The sequence below is a fragment of the Cyrtonyx montezumae genome, unplaced genomic scaffold, assembly GCF_038088225.1.
Source record: "Cyrtonyx montezumae isolate F1298 unplaced genomic scaffold, pur_monq_1.0 scaffold_9, whole genome shotgun sequence".
Classification (NCBI taxonomy): Eukaryota; Metazoa; Chordata; class Aves; order Galliformes; family Odontophoridae; genus Cyrtonyx; species Cyrtonyx montezumae.
In genome coordinates this window covers 2,118,645-2,139,117 of record NW_027072100.1, presented here as the reverse complement: position 1 = coordinate 2,139,117, position 20,473 = coordinate 2,118,645, and the positions used below count along the sequence as shown (strand labels likewise).

Below are 20,473 nucleotides of genomic sequence, written 5' to 3'. Positions count from 1 at the left end.
TTGTCAGCTGTTTGTGATGCTCTTCTTTCTGCTGTTGTCAGAATATTTCTATGAAGGAGAAAGAAGTCTCCCTAGGCTTTCAGGCTTTTCTTATCACTGTGAGAGTTCCTTTATTCTGCAGGGTGCTGTTGCTCATATATACCACCTGATCTGTCATCTTCCTGTCAAATGCCCAGCCACGTTTAGAAATTTACCAGTTAGCATTATTTGATTAAATTGTTTTGGAGATAGAGGGGAAAAAGTAACTAACTGCTCTATAGAAAAAAATAATTGTTTTGGCATATGTTTCTTCTTCAGTAAGGGCTCTCCCAGTAGATAACTGCGGACAGTTTGGGAGTGGGGGGCCTCACAGTTCAGGCAGTCTTGTTGTGTGCTGTCAGCTTCAGAGTGTGGCTCTGCTGGTGGCTTCTCTAGGAGCAGACCCTCACGGTCTCTGCCACCAGCAGACAAATGGATCTGTGTACTGGGCAGAGATTCTGGCATCGTGGTTCTATGACCGTATCAGCCAAAGGAAACTTTTCTCATTGCCACATTTTGTACTCTGCATTTCTAATAATTTTTAAGTGACAGTTGATGTACATTGCTCGCTTCACCCAACAACAAGTGCCTTTACACTAGTGCTCAACTTCTTTTCAGAATTGTCACTCCTCTAAGTAAATTAACCTTTCGAGTCTGGAGCCATCAAACGTTAAAATCTGATGTCCTCCTGGGAAGTGCTGCCCTGGATGTTCATGAGACTTTGAAATCTAACAGTATGAAACGTAAGTACAAGTTTGAATGCAGTGAGTAACTCTCTTGTGGGCCTTAAGTGTTCCTTTTGTTGCATTTCTGAGCCATCCTCATTTTTTCGGTTTGGTCTTTGCTTTCTTTCACACAGTGCCATGGTGTCATTGGAGGCTTGTTGTTTTTCACTTTGCTTTTATGTGCAGGAGTGAAAGCATAATTAAAAGACGGTTTCCTTTTATGTAGCCTAAAACCTGATACATTTCTGATGCTAGATGAGAGATGTGTGAATTTTTTTGTGATTGTTCTAAGTAGTGTTATGCAGGTGTACGTTGTATTATTTCATGGATCTTGGAACCAGTTAACTTTCAGGCATTGTGTGCACCCTGTGGAGCTTCCAAGCGGAGCATCACATCCATTATCAGATTCGTGTTGCTATAGCATACAGCACTGACATGCTGTCATACTTGTGCTCTGCCTTTTGCTTCCTCACTTCCAAATGTGGGCACTCAAAGTGCAGCACGTTGATAGCAGAGTAATACCCTTTTCTCCTGACAGTGTCACTGTCCTGTTGATTGTAACTGAAAATTACTTTGGGTAACTACGCTGCTCTGTGTAACAATTGCAGTCAGTCTGTGTATTACTGGATACTGATTCAGGCATGCCTGTTTAGAACCACATCTCACCAAAAAGATGTAATGTACCCAAAAAGTACCTTTGACTTAAGGAGGTGATACAGAATCTTCACATTCAAAATACAAAACTACATTCACTGGATAAATGTGGTAATGATGCACCTTTCTTTAGGCAGCAAAAAGCTTATGCTCTAGTTCTCCCTATTCTGTAGATATAATACATTTATTATTGACACCTGGGAATGATCAGACGTACCACACAAAGCATAAGAAATTATGCAGAATGCAAGCTGAAGTTGGATATTTTTTTCTTTATTACTGTGGTTGTCTTCTTAAGCAAGATTTACTGTTTCAATATGTAGTAAGATAAACCTCCTCTTTTTTCTTGTACTTTTTCAGTTGATCAGGTAGTGGTAACATTGCATCTTCTTGGTGACAGAGAGCCAGCAGAAGTGGTGGGAGATTTGTCTGTCTGTCTAGATGGGATGCAGGTAGATCCTGAGCTCCTGACCAATGGTGATGCCTCAAGTACAAGAAGTAAGTGGCTTTCAGTTTAAATGTATAGTCTATAATAGCATTTGGTATACTAATTTATATATTTATTTTTTACTGAATGCTCTAACACAGTGTTTCAGAAATGGTAATAAGTGGTTTATTTAAGTTGGTGTTTGTAGAAACCAGAGCTCTTGTGCACTTTTATTTGAGGTGGAGTCATAATCAACAAGGATTATCAGCATTACTGTAATGTAAATAAGATTAGCACCTTAGTTTTCTGAACTTTGCTTACTTTATCTATCAATTTCAAGCTACCATTATGCCCTACCTTAACGAAGGCCTTTAACTTCCCTCAGTTTCAGTAAGACCATAAACAAAAAAGCAATATGACATGAATAAATTTAGTCTCATAATAATAAGTATTCTGGCTAGGAAACAGCTTTGTATTAAATTTTCGTTAAATATCTCGAATGCTTAACATAGATTTTGCTGGAGGGGAGATCCGCTCTTTTTTCTGTCTTGTTGGTATCCCCAGTCTCAGATAACAAGGATAATTTACAACTGAAAGTTTTGAATAAGTGTAAAATGTGTAGTTACATTAAATAAGACATTTCAGTTCCTTTGATTGAGACAGACAAAGGAGCATTTCTGAGGGTGATATGTTGTGCAAACTAGATGGGAGATGATTCTCCAGGATCAAACAGGCCATTTGTGGTAGAAACCAGCTGAATTGCTAGTTGGCTTGTTCCAGAAAGGTGTTTTTGTTTTTTAAAGGAGTAAATGAAGTCAATTTCTGATTCCATTGAAACATGATTGTGTTAAAAAGATTTGTTGTGTGGTCTGCTGGAGTATGATTTTACTGTTTTCGTTTTCTAAAGAAAGCCCAAATATAGTGAGGCTTGTGGAGCCGGGCTGAGCTGTGTTGGTAGAAGCACCTGGTGAAAGTAACAGATTTTCCTCAGGTGCAGTGCTTGGAAGAAGTAAAAGCACAGATGGAAGTCATTTCCTTAAATTCACCTACTGAGAAAAACATGCTAGTCGGTAGAAAAAGTCACAGAGAGAGCACGACTGCACACAGTGCTCTGGAGTACGTGTTCTGCAGTCAAAGGGCACTGAAGTTGATGCGTTGTTGCCTGAGTAGCCTTTTAAGTTTCTGCAACTTCCTTGAGCAGCACATGGTGGTGAGAGTTTACATCCTATTCTTTGGCTTAAATCCGTAGTTAGTTCCCATCAGAGCTGATAATTGATTACCTTGTTAATGGCATTTGTTTAATTCAGTGGAATGAAGTATTTGTGCCGTCTACGTGAGTGTTTCAGTGTTGCATATTCAAGTATTGCAAGGGCTGGCACAGAAGGCAAATATTGGCAAGGTAGCTGAACAAGCAGTTGAAAAAGGTTTGCAAATCTTAGCTGAACTGCTGCTATAGTTCTTTTTGTAGAGCAGCCAAATGCGGCCTTTGTGCTACATTGTGTACAGAGAAAGGGAATGGTGCAGGTCAGAGAGATCAGATCTCAAGCAAACCCCTGCAGCTGATCCCTCTTTGCTAGCTAGCCAGGGAGAGGATTTTTAGAGTTGTTGTTGTCCTGCCTGCTCTCAGAACAGCAGGAGATGACTGCTTGATGCTGCTAACGGAGTCAGAAGACAGTTACTGAACTTGTGTGCCTTTGACAACATTCAAGCAGTTGGATGAGGTGGTGTTATATCTTCCATAAGGTGAAAATGTTACTGCTTTTGCATTTTGTTGCAGCAGTACTTTAGGAAAATGTATACAAATCCATAGGTGTGAAATGTGTATACAGTCTCAAAATAAGACAGTTGATCAGCAGCATATGTACAGCCTCCTCATTTGAGAAAAATCTGGGCTTTAAACACTTCTGTGTTTTTGTGCTTGGAAGTGATTCCAAATGTTGCTCATGCTGCTGTTCTCTTATTTCTGGTATTTAAGGTCCTACGCAGAATGATGGCTCCAAAGCAAGAAATGACACTCGGTGAGACTTTTTTCCCTTGTTTTTTGTGCTTAATGTTTGCATTTCTGAATGAGGAGCTCTGTATGTTTTACAGACATGATGACTGAATAATATGTGAAGATCTCAGCATATCCTTAAAAAATTATACTATTGTGCATTCAAGTATTTAATTGTCTTTAAAAACAAGTTAAGTAAAACTGTATTTAACGTAGCTAGCAATAGAAACCATTTTCTAAAATTGAGCAAAACTGTATTGTACCAGCTCGATGTGTTGTGAGAGCATTGGCTTTGAATTTAGTAACATATTTTTTGCAGATTTCTCTTTGTTTATCTGCTTCATTTAAAATACTGTAAAACTTAAGTGGTCTGTCAGTCTTCGGCATCAGAGTGCTTTGGTTTGGCTGGGTCCACCAGCACACAGAGTTGGCATGTTTTATTACAGGTACTGTACTGTGCTGTATGTTTTATTACAGGTACTTGTCTTACAGGTACTGAGCCAAGAGGGTGCACAGAAAGATTGAGGTTCAGTTAATCTTCACTGAGCAATTGAAGTGTGTTGTTGTGAGACGTGTGCGTATCCTGTCTCTGTTGTGAGGACAGCACCTATGTTAGGAGTGCTAACCTCAGTGAGAGCAGTAGCATCTTGGCTGCCACAGCAGCTTGCTTGGTAAATTTCTGCCTTAAAGAGCACTGAAATAAGCCTGATGTTGTATTGGCTTTCATACATCAATATACATTCCTACTTCAAGAACTGTAATCTTTTTCCCATGTGTTATTGTATTTGTAGCTCTTGTGAAAATGCTTGAGCTCAGCATTGATTTTCTTTGTCGTGTGCAAATTCTGTTCTGTTTCAGGGATCTGTGGTTGAATTTCTGAACTTGACTGTCCCCACTGTGAGGAACTAGTTCAGAGACTATAGCAGCAATAGATGTGAACTAGCAGGCTGCCGTTCAGAGCTGCTCTAAAAGGGAGTTGTCTCGCTGCAAAGCTCAGAGAATTTCTCTTTCTGTTATGTTCTGAGTGCAGATTCCATTCTTGAGATAAGGATAAAAATAAAAATCCCAAAATGAAAAGATTTAATTTCCCAGTGATAAAACAGATTGCATAAAAATAAATATTTATATACTTTAAAGAAGTCCCACTGATGCATAAATGCCACGTGTTTATTACACTTCTCTTTCACAGTGTGGAGGTATCAGAATTGTATTTTGCTTTGTTAAGAGTGATAACAGTTCCTGTGTTTTAAGATTGATGTGGGATTATGTCCCATACTACTTAGTGGGTTAAAAGTGACCATACTTAACCTGCAGTGAGCACCGAGCCACTTTAATTAGTTTCCAGTACTATGAGTATGTTAAGTATTTGTACAATGCACAACACTCTAAGATGAGATCTGAGATAACTAGGTTAAATTTTGCTGTTTTCTTAAAGGGTATACTTCACTTAGCTGAGTAGTGTAGAGTCTTCCCATAGAAGTTTTGTTTAGTTCTGATTTGTTTAGTTCTGTTGCTCAGAAAAATGCTTCCCTGCTTGGATGTGGAATGGCTGTGTGTGTAAGAGTATAATAATAGTAATAAGAGCTGTGTGGTTTTTGTACCACCCAATAGGGCTTTTGGTGCTCCTGAAGGATCCATTTTAAGGATCATGTAAGTGATTTGGAACAAGTCTAGCAGCACTTACTGGTGTGTGTATAATAATATTTCATATGCACCTTCTATCTTAAAATGCCTGATCTAAGTACACAGAAATTAAAAGTTATACTTCTGACTGTAAAATTCAAACAGAAGCAGAAAAAGCTTTTGACTTTGAAATTCAAACTATAGCCAGAAAAAGCTAGGCTGTAGTTCTTGCAAACTCCACATCCCTAATGATTTGTGCATGATTCCATAGTCATTTACTTAAGGGTGGTTGTAGCGTGGTGTAAAGAACAATGCGTACCACACCTGGCATGGAGCTGCATTTCAAATACACCTAGCATGGGTGCATTTTATCATTGATATCAAGGTCAGATGTGTGGTTCTACTTGATCGTTTATGCCCTGTGTTTTAACTAGGTTACCAGCTACCTACTGTGCATTTAAAAGAATGTAATTTTAGAGGCATTGGGCTGAAACTAAACCTGTGTTTTTGTTACTCATGGCCTTTGTATTTGAGCTGTCAGTCCACTAGATTGACTAAATGCTTTAGCCGTAAAGATGTAGATACTTCTAATTCTGCTCAGTGGGGATACAAATGTTTCAGCTTAATACATTGCCAGGTATAACTGAACAGTACAGAATGAGTGAGGACAGCTATTTCAAATTAAGTGCTTGAAAAGTGGAGAAGCCGATTATTAATTCATAGCTCCTTGTCAAAATTGTAATGGTTAGTCCTAAATTCTCTAGCAATATCCAGAACTGAGCTAGGGGGAAAATCTGTGTGCGTAGTTAATTCATCTAAAATTTTCAACATTCTGCTTGTTCTGAGCAAATCCTTACCCTGTGGAGCCAGTGCATATGTGCTGTTCTCTGGTCTTAATCAGCTTCCCATCTCATTAGAGACTAGTGGCATTCATGGGAGGAAATAGCTGAGCAGCAAAATGCAGCAAGCCTGAAGGGCAGGTGTATTGAGTTGGTTAATGAAGGAGCTTTTGACAACAGACGTTAGTACATCTGTTTCACTAGCTTTTCATCATCTGAGGTCTTGTATGCCTCAGGAGGTAAACTGTGTCTTTGTACAAATGCATAGTTTTTTATAATTATCATGAATGTTAAAAATCTTATATAGCTGTAATTGTTACATCTCATTTCTTTTATAAAGTTTGTCATCCATATGCTCTTAGTATAGCTCTCCTTTTTGTTTTTTTCTGCAAAGGACTAACTCAAATGGCCTTGAAAGCTCTGAAGATGCTGCTCCAAGTGAGAACAGGACTGTTAATGGCAGTGATTCTCCACTACTCACTAATGGAAGCTGCAAACCTTCTCGACCTCCCAGACCTTCTAGACCACCTCCACCCACACCCCGCAGACCCACATCAGTAGCTGGTATATATTCTGGGGCCAGATGTTCATTTCAATGCTATTGATAAGCTGTACAGTCTTAAAATGAACAGAATGATTTCTGATGAGTGTTTTTAACTCCTACATTTCTTCATGGTAAATTCCTGGATGTACGATTCCTATTTTAACAATTTGCATTCAATGTCATTGTTCCTCTTACGAGTAATTTCTTGTTTCCACGACTGGTAAGTGATGATTGTAGTGATACTGCTAAATGTATTGGAGGTGGTGCCAAAAGAACATGAGTGAGGGCTTCTGTTGCATTCAGTTAATTTTTATGAAACCTGTGAAAAAATCTGCTGAAGGACTTGCAGAACTGTCTCAAGTAGATAATACTGGGGTTTGAAAGACTAGTGGTTTATTTCTACAGTTCTGGCTAAATCCTTTGAAACAGCACTTGAGACATTGATTGCATGGAGATAGATATGTTTTTTAGTTTATCTTGTAATTTAAAAACTGCAAAACTTTAAGACATTGATAATGTTTTCAGGCTAACTCCTCCACATGCATACAGTGCCATCTGTTTTGGTGATCTCATTATCACAACTGATGAATACTGAGGCTGGATGAGAAAACTAGGTTACAGTAATTAATTTAAAAGATAAATGGAGTATAGTTTAGTAATAAGACCTGACTTGTATGTAGTTCTTAATACTATCTACCAAACGGCCTGAAAAAAAAAACTGAAAGCATTTAAAGAACACATTTATTCTCCCTTCTACATCCTTGATTTTTCCACATTGTGTCAAATCTCTTCTTGAAAATGCTATGCTTTCTATCTCTCAAATTACTGCAAATAATAAATGGGAAATCCTTGCAAGCATGTAGCTTTTCCTTTATAATCATCTAGTGTTTACAGAATGAGCAAGTTACTTTGGTAATTAACATTTATTTTTACTATCAAAGTTGTGCAGTTGATAGCTTAAAGCATCTTTACAAAGTGCAACTAAGTTGTCTTTTAGTTTTTGTGTGAAGTAGAAAATGTGGCTGTATATGCTCACTTCGAACTGCCACCTTTTGCGTGTTTGCTTTTGTGTCTTACAACTTCTGAAATAGGCTACCAATAATGAGAGAAATACCGATTAAAGATTTTTTTCTTTTTCTCCTGTCCTCTGATATGTCTGGCATCATAGGAAGTGTAAATGGTTCTCCATCCACATCCACAGAGAATGATGGGGCCAGTGCAGGATCACTAGCAGGTGCAGCTGCAAATACATCTTCAGAACAAAGCCCTGAGGGGGCAACAGCCGCAACAACAACAACTCCTGCAACTGCTGCACTCACCACACCTCCAGTGTCAAGACAAGTCCAGCCCGTAAATCCTCCAGCTCAGGCACTTACTACAGTCAGTCAAGGTCCTCTTCCACCTGGGTATGAGTTTTATGAATTTTTCTGCTATTTTTCTGTTTTCTTACAGTAAGCATACCAAAGTACACGTAACAACTGTCTTTTGCTTCATAACAGAAATTCAAAGAAGCTTTTAAAATAAAGGTTTTCTAAAGTGTTTGACCTAGTTGACCTTCAAGCATAGTTTAATTCAAGGAAGGAATTACATTTTAAGTAGTTTTGATGCTCGTTGTAAACTGCAAAGTCTGTGAAATAGAGGTTTTAAATAGTGAAACAACTTGCTGTCTTCAAGTTAGAATTAAGTAGTAAGGAACTGGTATAAATAAACAGAAGGCAAGTTACTATTGCAGGGCATAATCTGTTGTATGTTTTTAAATTCTGAAGTTTATGCCTAGCACCTCCTGAGAGCAGTGTGGGCATGGTGTGATGTTTTATACCCATGTGGAATTTGTCAGATGATTGTTCTCTTGCCTCAGAGATCTCATTTTAGTTCTTAATTTTTTTCTTGAAAAAATAAAAACATTTCTGTGTTCTCTGAATGAAAGGAAGCAAAAGCTTCCTAATGTGAGTGGTGGTGAATTATTACCTGCTTTAATTTGCCTGCAATTAAAGCAGAAGGTGGTAGAAGCTTGGATTACTGTGCTTACAGGATAACTGTAATAGCAATTTTGAAAATATCAGTTGTTGCTTTACCATTTTTTTCATTAGAAATGACAAATTACCATTTTTTTTTTTTTACTGTTTGACTCCATGTTGCATTTGATGCACATACAGGAGTAAGTCAGTGTCCCATTCAGGAAATATAACTTCAGTGCCCTTATGATGAACTGCATATGTGTGATATGTGCAAAATTTGCTTAATTTGGAGATTTAAATTGGATGAGTGTTATTCTAATAAGGGGTTATGCTGTTATGCTCTGTGGATGATTCTGCTCAACACATTACCAATCTATTTGATACTGAATACAAAACATTGCTTAATTGCTTGCTAAGACAGCATGCGTGTGCCTGAATGTTAGCTTAAGTTATCAGAACAGGTGGTTATATAGAAAATTAAATAAGAATTTGTTGTTCTAGTTGACGTAGATTTACTGCTATAACATGGATATTGTACCACTGTATGTCACACAGCATTTTGGTGCATCTCACATGCCAAGTGCTTTAAAGGCTTCAAGTGTTTTACTTAAATGAACATTTTACAAAAAGAAACATTTCTCATCTGCATACTGTATCCTTTATACTGTAGATAAATGGCAGGAGTGATTCCATCTTGAGATAGATAAAAGTGTCATTTTATTTTCAGTTGGGAGCAAAGAGTAGACCAACATGGTCGGGTGTATTATGTAGATCACGTTGAAAAAAGAACAACGTGGGATCGGCCAGAGCCTCTCCCTCCAAGGTAAGCCATGCAGAGGCATCTGATTGCCTAGGATGTGCCTGGACTGGGTGTATCTAAAACTGACTATCAATTTACTGTAGCTGGGAAGCACATTTGTAAATAGCAACATTAACAAGTACCAACAGTGTACCCAGTTTGTCTCCAAAGAGTTCTGCGGTATGGAGAAGAGTTGAATGTCAAAGATGATAAAACTGGAATTTTTTGACAAAAGACTAAGCAGGTGATGTATGGTGAAAAGTGGGTGAAAGCAGTAGGCACCCTTGACTGTGAAAGATAATCAAAACCACAGAAAGGCATTTTGTGATTAAGGCAACTATTAGCCTGAGTGTGAATGCCCTTGGTTACCTATTTATCCTGATGTTTTGTTTACAGTCCTTTGATCTTGTCTTAGGATTCCCAGCTGTTAAATTACTATGGTCTTACAAGGAATCTTTAGTTTTTAGGTTTTTCCAGCTCTTAGAGCCAGACACTTTGTAGAGGTGACAGTCTCTTTTTTTTTTTCCATTCTGAAAGAAAAAGACAGCTGTTCTATTGCAGTTCATTCATGCTGAAGTAATTCATGTGTTGTAGAGAATTACAAAGTAAAAGCACATGGGACAGTAAAGAAAAGTAGATTTTAAAGAACAAATTAAGCTGCCATAGAGTGAAGGGAATCTAACTGTTCTGTTAATTTTTTTTTAATTCTGAGAGGATTTGCTACTGTATTAATAAAACGTACTCAAAAGCATAGTGGTTTTATTCAAATGTGGCAATTGGAACCAGATGGTCTTTAAGGTCTCTTCCAACCCAAGCCATTCTGTAATTCTATGACATTTTATAAATAGCATTGATGTTTAGGGACTGAAAATACTGGGGGGGGAAAAATCCCCTCTCTTCCCCCCCCCAGCAAACAGGAATGTCTGCCCACACTGAACTTGTTGAAAGGAGTTTGGAGAAATCTTGTATTGTACCACTCAACTGTCTGAGTTGTTGTCTTTTCTGGAGAAGCCTGCAGATCTTACAGGTTCACTGGGGTAAATGTAGTAGGAACAATATGGTATTTGTTTTGTGTAGCACTTGAAAGGTAGATTTCAACCTTTCAGTGCTTAAAATGGAAGTGCATGGGATGAATCTGACTTGGGAAGAGTATAGAAGGTATTACACTCAATTTTAGCTCTTTACATAGTTTTAGTGGAGAGTAAATAGTGAAAAACACATCTATTAATGAGCCCACGTCTTAAATCTGCTTTGCATATAAATTCTTCTGAGCCATTACAATTGTCTGTTCTTGGGAGCTTGCACTTCTAATTTTGTTTGTAACTTCTTTAAAGCTGGGAGCGGCGAGTTGACAACATGGGGAGAATTTACTACGTTGACCACTTCACTAGAACAACAACGTGGCAGAGACCAACGTTGGAGTCTGTCCGAAATTATGAGCAGTGGCAGCTTCAGCGCAGTCAGCTTCAAGGAGCTATGCAGCAGTTTAATCAGAGGTTTATATACGGGGTAAGAAATGCAATTGCTGACTGTGACAGCTGAGAGAAGCATCTCTTCCAAATTCTGAACCCATTAGTCTCTCCTTTGCAGATTGAACTATGGTTATATAATTGTTTTGAGCCTGTTTGTGGATGACTACTTCCAGCAAAGGTTCCAGACTTTGTTACTTTAGGTTTAGTATCTTTGAGTTTGTAGTATGGTGCATAGTAGTTGGTAACCTTGGTCCATGTCCTTGCAGTGGCTGTAGACAGTGTGATGGTTTTTATTTGTCAGCTGAAAATACATGGTGTTCTTTGGTAGATTTTATCTACAGTCTTGGTTAAAGTAGAGCTATTTTATTTAATGGTGTCTTGCAATGGCTTAACCAAAGTCTGGGAAGGAAGGCAGGCTCACAGGACATGTTTCTACTTTGGGTAAAATGAAATGAATGTATTGAAGGCAGAGCAATTGAAAGTAAACCTTCCAGAATTGTAAATGTATTGTTTGCCTCTGAATAGTAGGAATACTATTCAGGTATGATACCTCTGAAGGAGACTTCAGATAGCTGGATGCTACTAGCTTGTCAAGAACAGAGTAGGTTCTGTGGTGGTAGGAAAAGAGTACTGTATGCAGGAATGAAGTGGCTTGCTTTCTGATTGTTTTGGGTACCACTGTACTAATTTCCCTCTGTGTAGGCAGGGGCACTTCACAAAGGATAATTATTTTCTTGGCTCTGCAGTTCATTAAGCATGCCAAGGGCTGTAAAATTAGCTAACAGAAGAGCTTAGTACCAGGAAATAAGCAAGGCCGAATAAAAGACCAATTTGTAATGAACCGTATGCTGTCTTTGCATGCAGTTTCCACTTATTTTTTGACAAAAAAAATTGTTGGCTTCTTTCATTACATGTAAAATCAACAAAAATGTGTATATACATTAATAATTTTGGATGGCTATGTTGGAACATCTGGAAAGCAAATGGATGGTAATTTGCCATTATTAATGCAACCTTTGTTTGTGTGACTTGCAGAACCAGGACTTTTCTTCCACTCAGAACAAAGAATTTGATCCTCTTGGCCCACTGCCTCCTGGATGGGGTAGGACTGATTTGAAATAGTGTTTTGTAATGTAATGTAATTGGACATTAAAACATTAAAGATTTCTGCCAAGTTATTTTATCAGCTCTTCTGGGCTACTTTTGTTTAAATGAGAATCTAGATTATTTTTTCTTTCAAAATTAAATCCAGTCAAACATTCTGTTAAATTGTCAAGTCCTGACAAGGATGTGCAGTTCTGAGGTACATTAGAAACTACAAAGTATTCTGTTTTCTCTCAGTAATTATCATGTCATAATAGCTTCTTTCAGTGTCATCCTATTTTTCACCACTTTCATTAGGCAGGATTTACCTCTTCTCCCCTGGCCCTGGATGTTTATGGCTTTGAAAAGCTTTTACAGTGACAACTAATAAACATTCCTTGACTTGTCACTCTCCCTGGAATAAGTTTGTTTGATTTTGTAGTTCACAGGATTTACAATTAATGTGATTGTTTTTGTGCGTATGTGTACAACAGTGTAAAACTTAATTCCTGCTGTGACTATGAAGCAGATATGAGAATTTAAGTTTCATGATACACAGGTGATGTTCTCAGGGTGGTTTGATTTTAAAGCAGGTGACTGCCTGTCAGAGTTAGAGTTGGGTTTTTGTTGTTGTTTGTTTTTTTTTTTAAACAAACATAACTATTTGGATTTTTGATCTCATGTGAAAGCAACGTCATGCTGTAAAATCATTATGCCCTCACTTGAGCTTCGTTGCACTACATATGCAATATTTCAAGGCATGTTTTTTAGGCTGATGTTGCCTGGGAAGCCACAAAACTGAATTTCCACGTTGAGATGTCTATAGGAGCTACACTGGCTGTAGAATTCAAGTGTCTCCTTCCAGACTTACCTTGTAAAGTGGAGCTTTTTCCCTGTGATAGTTGAACTTTGCCCTTTTTTTTGTAATTTGGCTTTTACATTCTGCATGTCTCTTACCAATCCCTAAATAAAAATTGTGTGAAGAAATGCAGAATGATCCAAAAGACCAAATCCTGGCATGTATCGTAAGTATTCTTCAGTCATGGACATATATTTATCTGAAAGTCTTGGAAACTGCATTCCCTTTCATTTCCTGCCCACTACATGGGTGTGGAAGATTATTCTGCTGTTCACATCCTTTGTACTTTATTGATTCTTTGTGTACCTCTCCAACCTCTTATGTCTTCATTGACTATATGGTTTGTAAGGCATGTAGCAAAAATCAAAGCAGCATGGAGAATGCTTATGTTTTTGCTTTCTTCCAGTTATTTTTTTCTATTGCTAAAAAAAAATGTAGTAAAGGATTTCAGTGTGGAGAGTCATCTTATGTGTTTTAATCCTTCTACGTTTTTAATTTGCAAAAATACCTAAAAAAGGTTTTCAAAAAGTGAAAGTTTTCAAGCAGAAGGACAGCATATCTAATAAAAGTGAATCTCTTGTGATTAGCTGTTTCCTTCCATAAATGTTTATGTTATTATCGTGATGCCCCAGCTCTTACCATTATAGGCTGCACAGTTGTAAATAGCTGATCTTTTCAGGGTAAGAATTGAGATGCTAAGAAATTATTCATGAATGTGTTTGTGAATAGACTAGTAAGGAGTAATGTCAGTGAAAGTGAAAAAATTTTGAATCAAAGGAGGTATGGAGGAGCTTGAACGCAGGAGAGCTGTGGTAGGCCCTGATCATTGGATTTATTTATTTTATTTAATGTGGTCTCAACAATATGGTAACTAGGTATTGAAATTTGTTTTTCTTCTGTATATTTTTAGAAAAGAGAACTGACAGCAATGGCAGAGTGTATTTTGTCAATCACAACACGCGTATCACACAGTGGGAAGATCCCAGGAGTCAGGGGTAAGAAATCAGTTACAGCTTCTTGTAAATCTGAAATGAAAATGTGGCAAAGTAATGAGTGAGGTGATACTGCTTATAGCTCAAACATAGGCTGTCACAGAATCATAGAATGGCTCAGATTGAAAAGGACCTCAAAGGCCATCAAGACTCAACTCCACTGCTGTAGGCAGAGTCACCAACCACTACAGCAGGCTGCCTGGAGCCACATCCAGCCTTGCCTTGAACACCTCCAAGGATGGGGCACCCACAGTTCCCCTGGGCAACCTGCTCCAGTGAGTCCCCGCCCTCTGAGTGAAAAACCTCCTCCCAATATCTAACCCAAATCTCCCCTGTCCCAGTTCAAAACCATTCCCCCCATCCTATCGCCATCAACCATGTCCCTTATGCGGTTCTCAGATGGTGAATGTACCAGCTGAAATTGAGTTTGTCAGAAATATCACAGAGTAATAATAGATTTGTCAGGAAATTCTCGGTCAACAATGAGTTAATTCCCTAGAACAGTTCCTAATATTTTTATGTATTGTACATATATTCGTATCACTGTGGGAGACACAGAAGGATTTCTTTCATCCCATGAAGTAGAAGATTCTGAGTCAAAACTGGATTGTAAGAGAGAGAGAGATCTCTCTCCAGGATCTGCAGCACTTCCATCGTACCATTTTTTAAATAATAATAATAAAAAAAAAACTATGACAAAAGTAAAACAGAGAACTTGAGGCACTACCACAAGTAACTGGAGAGACTACCACTTGCACCGGAGAGATCCCCCGCAGTTGGTAGTGGACTCCCTGACCTGTCCCCGTAGGGCAGAAGGGGGATATCTGAGGGATAGGGAGGGCTGGCAGAGAGTCCCTGCTCGGTACTGTGAGCAATCTCCCCCTCTGCCTCCCCAGTGTCCCCAGATACCCCTAAGCAATAGATTTGCAGCATTGGATATTGAAGAGGTGATAAGGGGTGAAGTGCAGGAAGATTCCCGCAGGAGGTCACCAATGGCAAGGCAGTCACCTCCGTGCATTGAGACTGCTGCTGCCAAGAAAGAAAGGAAGGTGATCGTAGTGGGTGGCTCCCTTCTAAAGGGAACTGAGGGCCCCATTTGCAGACCAGACCCAAACCGCAGGGAAGTGTGCTGTCTCCCTGGGGCTCGGATCAGGGACATTGCTAGAAGACTCCCGGATTTGATACGCCCCACCGACTACTACCCATTACTAGTAGTTCAGGCAGACTGCAATGAAATATCTCAGAGAAGCTTGTGAACTATGAAAAGAGATTTCAGGGGATTAGGGCGATTAGTTCAAGGGGTGGGAGCACAAGTGGTGTTTGCTTCCATACCTTCTGGGGTGGTGAAAGACACAGAATGGGCTAGGAAAACACAGGTGATGAATAATTGGCTGAGAGGTTGGTGTAGAGATAGACACTTTGGGTTTTTTGAACATGGGGCAGTTTACTCGGCTCCTGGCCTGTTATCTGTTGATGGGATGCACCTCTCTCAAAGGGGGAAACGAATCCTAGCACAGGAGCTAGCTGGACTCATTGAGAGAGCTTTAAACTAGCTGTGATGGGCGAGGGGGATAATACAGGGCACTTCAGTAAAGAGCCTAAGGAGGCTGTGTTGGAGAAAGGGGCGAGGCAGATATCTCAGCTGAAGTGCATCTATACCAGTGCACGCAGCATGGGCAATAAACAAGAAGAGCTTGAAGCCATTGTGAGGCAGGCTAACTATGACCTTGTGGCTATTACAGAAACATGGTGGACCTCTCCCATGACTGGAGTACTGGGATTGATGGCTACAAGCTCTTCAGAAGGGATAGACAGGGGAAACAGGGTGGTGGCATAGCTCTCTATATCAGAGAGTGTTTTGATGTTGAAGAGCTTGAGGTTGGAAATGATAAAGTAGAGTCCCTATGGATAAGGATCAGGGGGATAGTCTTTAGGAGTGACATCGTGGTGGGGGTCTGTTACAGACCACCTAGTCAGGATGAAGAAATAGATGAGGTGTTCTATAAACAACTCGTAGATGTTGCACAATGGCCAGCACTCGTTCTCATGGGGGACTTCAACTTCCCTGATATATGCTGGAAGCCTGGATAAGCCTGGATGCTCCTCAAGATGGAAATCTTAAAGGCACAGGAGCAGGCTGTCCCAGAGTCCCGTAAGTCAAGCCGGAGGAGAAAAAGACCAGTGTGGATGAGCCGGGATCTTTTGTTGAGACTCCGAGAGAAAAAGAGAGTCTATGTCCTCTGGAAGATGGGTCAGGCTACTTGGGGAGACTACAGAGAACTGGCCAAGATTTGCAGGCAGAAAGTTCGAATTGCAAAAGCCCAGCTTGAACTTAGACTGGCTACTGCTGTAAAGGAGAACAGGAAACCCTTTTACAAATATATTAACAGCAAGAGAAAAATGAAGGAGAATTTCTCTCCTTTACTTGATGAGGCAGGGAATGTAACCACAGGTGATAAGGAAAAGGCTGAGGTTCTCAATGCCTTCTTCACATCTGTCTTTAATAGACAGAACAGCTGTCCACAGGGTACTTGCCCTGACCTGGAAGTCTGGGACGGGGCGCATAATGCACCCCCTGAGATCCAAGCAGAGACGGTCAGAGATCTTCTTCTCCATCTGAACTGCCACAAGTCCATGGGGCCAGGTGGGATCCACCCAAGGGTGCTGAGGGAGCTAGCAGAGGTGATTGCCAAGCCACTATCTGCCATCTATCAGAATTCCCGGTTATCTGGAGAGGTCCCACAAGATTGGAGGCTTGCCGATGTGACTCCCATCTACAAGAAAGGCCGTAAGGAAGACCCGGGGAACTACAGGCCTGTCAGCCTGACCTCGGTATCAGGGAAAGTTATGGAACAAATGATCTTGAGGGAAATCACACGGCACATCCATGGCAATCAGGGGATCAGACCCAGCCAGCACGGGTTCACAAGGAGCAGGTCGTGCTTGTCCAACCTCATCTCCTTCTATGACTGGGTGACCAGACAGGTAGATGAGGGAAAGGCTGTTGATGTAGTCTACCTGGACTTCAGCAAGGCCTTTGACACGGTCTCCCACAGTATTCTCCTGGGGAAACTGGCAGCCCGTGGTGTGGACAGGTTCACTCTTCTCTGGGTGGAGAACTGGCTGGAGGGCCGTGCCCAGAGGGTAGTGGTTAATGGAGTTAAGTCCAGCTGGCGTCCTGTTACGAGTGGTGTCCCCCAAGGGTCAGTTTTGGGGCCCATCTTATTTAATATCTTTATTGATGACCTAGATGAGTGAATTGAGTGTACCCTCAGTAAGTTTGCAGATGACACCAAGTTGGGAGGATGTGTCAAACTGCCTGAGGGTAGGGAGGCCCTTCAGAGGGATCTGGATAGGCTGAACAGCTGGGCTGAGCAAAATGGGATGAGGTTCAATAAGACCAAGTGCCGGGTGCTGCACTTTGGCCACAATAACCCCATGCAATGCTATAGACTTGGGGCAGAATGGCTTGAAGAATGTAGAGAGGAAAAGGACCTGGGGGTGTTGGTTGATGCTCGGCTTAACATGAGCCGGCAGTGTGCCCAGGTGGCCAAGAAGGCCAACAGCATCCTGGCCTGTATTAGAAATAGTGCAGCCAGCAGGAGCAGGGAGGTGATCATCCCCCTGTACTCAGCTCTGGTACGGCCGCACCTCGAGTACTGTGTTCAGTTTTGGGCCCCTCACTACAAGAAGGACATTGAGGCCCTGGAGCGTGTTCAGAGAAGGGCAACAAAACTGGGGAGGGGTCTGGAGCACAAGTCTTATGAGGAGCGGCTGAGGGAGCTGGGATTGTTTAGTCTGGAGAAGAGGAGGCTCAGAGAAGACCTTATTGCACTCTACCACTTCCTGAAGGGGGGTTGTGGTGAGGAGGGGGTAGGCCTCTTCTCCCTGATAAATAACGACAGGACGAGAGGGAATGGCCAGAAGTTGTGCCGGGGAAGATTTAGATTAGACCTGAGGAAGCATTTCTTTTCTGAAAGAGTGGTCAGGCACTGGGATGGCCTGCCTAGGGAGGTGGGTGAGGCACCATCCCTAGCGCTGTTCAAGAAGCGTTTAGATGAGGTGCTAAGGGATTGGATTTAGTAGTTGGGTAGGGATAGTGATAGGAGGGAGGATGGTTGGACTAGATGATCTTGCAGGTCCTTTCCAAACTTTACAAACCTATGAACCTATGAACTGATTACTGTATTACTGTTTATTTTGGATCCTGTTACTTTGTGTCTTGAAAGTAGGAAGCATAACCAAGAAGTGAAGAATGAAGGATGTCCCATCCCAGGTTTTCTGGGTGAGATGAAAATTTTCACCAGGTGAAGCAACTTCACCTGTCCTCTACAAAAAGAGTTAAGAGGAAGAAAAGTGGAGGGGCTGATAGCCATAGCCAGACATGATGACATTTCCCTGTCAGGAATGTCTGCAGCAGCTGACTGAATGGAAAACATTGTTATGTCTAATAATCACCACCCAAATTTATAGCTAGAAAAATGGTCCTACTGTGTCTTTCTATGGAGGAAGATCTCTCTGGGAACATTTTCATGGAGTGATAATACTCAAGTTTTCAAAATATAACAAAAAGATGCTTAAATTGATATCAAACTTGAGCTGGAAGTTGTCAAAAAAATTATACACATTCATTGATTATATTTATTTTGTTGACATTATTTTATTTTTGTCATTCCCAAACTCTTTAAGCTTTTGGCTACTGTGACTATTTGTGAGGTAGCAAAAGCTATTTGTTAAGGCAGTGTCAGTTTCAGAGTAAAAATGTAACAGATGACAGTCTCTGTTTGCCCTTATTCTAGATATTGCAACTGAAGGAGCTAATAATTTATTTAAACGATCATTGTGCTCTGAGAGCTGACATGCAAATTTGGGAGAAGAAGGCAGAATAAGTGTTGAACGGAAAGTTTCTCAATCTGCACTTCTAGATCCTCTGAAATTTTTACTGTCTCAAGTCATTGATCTTAGTTGTATTAAGTTATCATGTATTTTCTTGTACTCACAGTCAGTTAAATGAGAAACCCTTACCTGAGGGCTGGGAAATGAGATTCACTGTGGATGGTATTCCATATTTTGTGGATCACAACAGAAGAACCACTACGTACATAGATCCCCGCACGGGCAAGTCTGCTCTGTAAGTGCTTTTTAAACTACTACAAAGCTTTTAAATGTTAAATTTTACAACCATCATTTTAAAAAGTTGATTTTCTTTGTTTTGTTTGCAGGGAATTTTTATCTGAGAACTTATTATTTTCTTTTTTTTTTTTTTAGCACACTGTTAAGTATCCCTGAAAATGAGTGTTCTGAACACTTCAGAATTCCCCTTGCCAACAAGTAGATATGATATGAGGCTCACTAGTATTTCTAACGATGAGTTCCCTTTCTTCCGTTCACTAGTCTTTCTTTTTATAAACACGTTCTTTCTTTCTTTGCATTTTAGGAGATAAAGTGGAGTTAAAACCAGAACTTAACTATGAATTTGAATTAACTAGATAATGAATTACATCCCATTTTTATTATTATAATTCTTTTAATACAGTTAGTAGGAAGATATTGTTGAAAAAGTACTGCCTGTACAGCTCACAATTCACAGAGATTTTTATTTAAAAAAACAACAAAAAAAAGTTCCCAAATGAGAAAAATATCCAGGCAGAAAGCCAGCTAAACCATGTAGCTACGTAGCCAATGAATTTGCAGACTTTTTCTTAAATTACAAAAACACTGTTGAAGCTCTTTTTTTTCCCATTGGTTCCAGAGACAATGGACCCCACATAGCTTACGTGCGGGATTTCAAGGCAAAGGTCCATTATTTCCGATTCTGGTGTCAGGTACGGATTTCTTTATGGGGAACATTTGTTTGCTTTTTTGTCTTCTACTTTCTTGCTGTAAATGAGCCACACGTTCAATGTTCAACAAATAAAATTAATCAAATCAAATTAATCAGCCTGCTTTTAAGCGAGTGTAGAAAGGGGAAAGTAACACCAGACTTGTATAAACTGATCTTAGCAGGAGGAAAGCTTTAAAACTTGTTGAGGAAAGCTTACGTTTATTTACAGTTGATTTTACAAACTGCTCGATTGAAGAATGCAGTGTTCCTTGTGTGGTTAGTAAGTGAATGTATGAAAGCACAGTATTTTAAAGTACAGGTAATACACGGTGTCGTTTCCGCACAAGTGCTTCTGAAAGAAAGTGGAAGAGGTTTGACACAGAACGTGTATGTCTAAACATGGAAGAATATACCGTGTTACGGATTGGCACGTCCTTACGTAATAGCAAATTGCAGTGCTCTTCTTGGTCCTTTAAACGCTGCAAATACCAGAGGATTGTGTAACCTGGTACCTTGGAAGAAGTCTTAATTTTAAGTGTTCCAGTTTCCTGAAGTCAGTGAATTATAGTTCGAAAAAGCAGAGTGGAGCCTAAGTTTTCACTTTGCACAGAATAACCTCAATTCTTAGTTTGTTTTTTGTTGTTGTTTGTTTTTTGAATTAAA

At 39.9% G+C, this 20,473-nt stretch overlaps 1 protein-coding gene across 4 annotated transcripts in view; it reads left to right on the top strand.

Annotated features, from left to right (window-relative positions):
- The window catches only part of ITCH (itchy E3 ubiquitin protein ligase), a 66,624-nt gene that overhangs the window by 34,832 nt on the left and 11,319 nt on the right, over positions 1-20,473 (top strand). For 3 of the 4 annotated variants that reach the window (XM_065754075.1, XM_065754071.1, XM_065754074.1), the window contains exons 4-14: positions 637-761; positions 1,758-1,895; positions 3,800-3,842; positions 6,674-6,843; positions 7,992-8,229; positions 9,509-9,604; positions 10,915-11,089; positions 12,088-12,154; positions 13,905-13,989; positions 18,989-19,117; positions 19,739-19,811. In XM_065754075.1, the coding sequence (XP_065610147.1) occupies positions 637-761; positions 1,758-1,895; positions 3,800-3,842; positions 6,674-6,843; positions 7,992-8,229; positions 9,509-9,604; positions 10,915-11,089; positions 12,088-12,154; positions 13,905-13,989; positions 18,989-19,117; positions 19,739-19,811 (1,339 nt within the window). The remainder of the gene's footprint in view (positions 1-636; positions 762-1,757; positions 1,896-3,799; positions 3,843-6,673; positions 6,844-7,991; positions 8,230-9,508; positions 9,605-10,914; positions 11,090-12,087; positions 12,155-13,904; positions 13,990-18,988; positions 19,118-19,738; positions 19,812-20,473) is intronic. The other variant, XM_065754073.1, reaches the window with a different exon arrangement.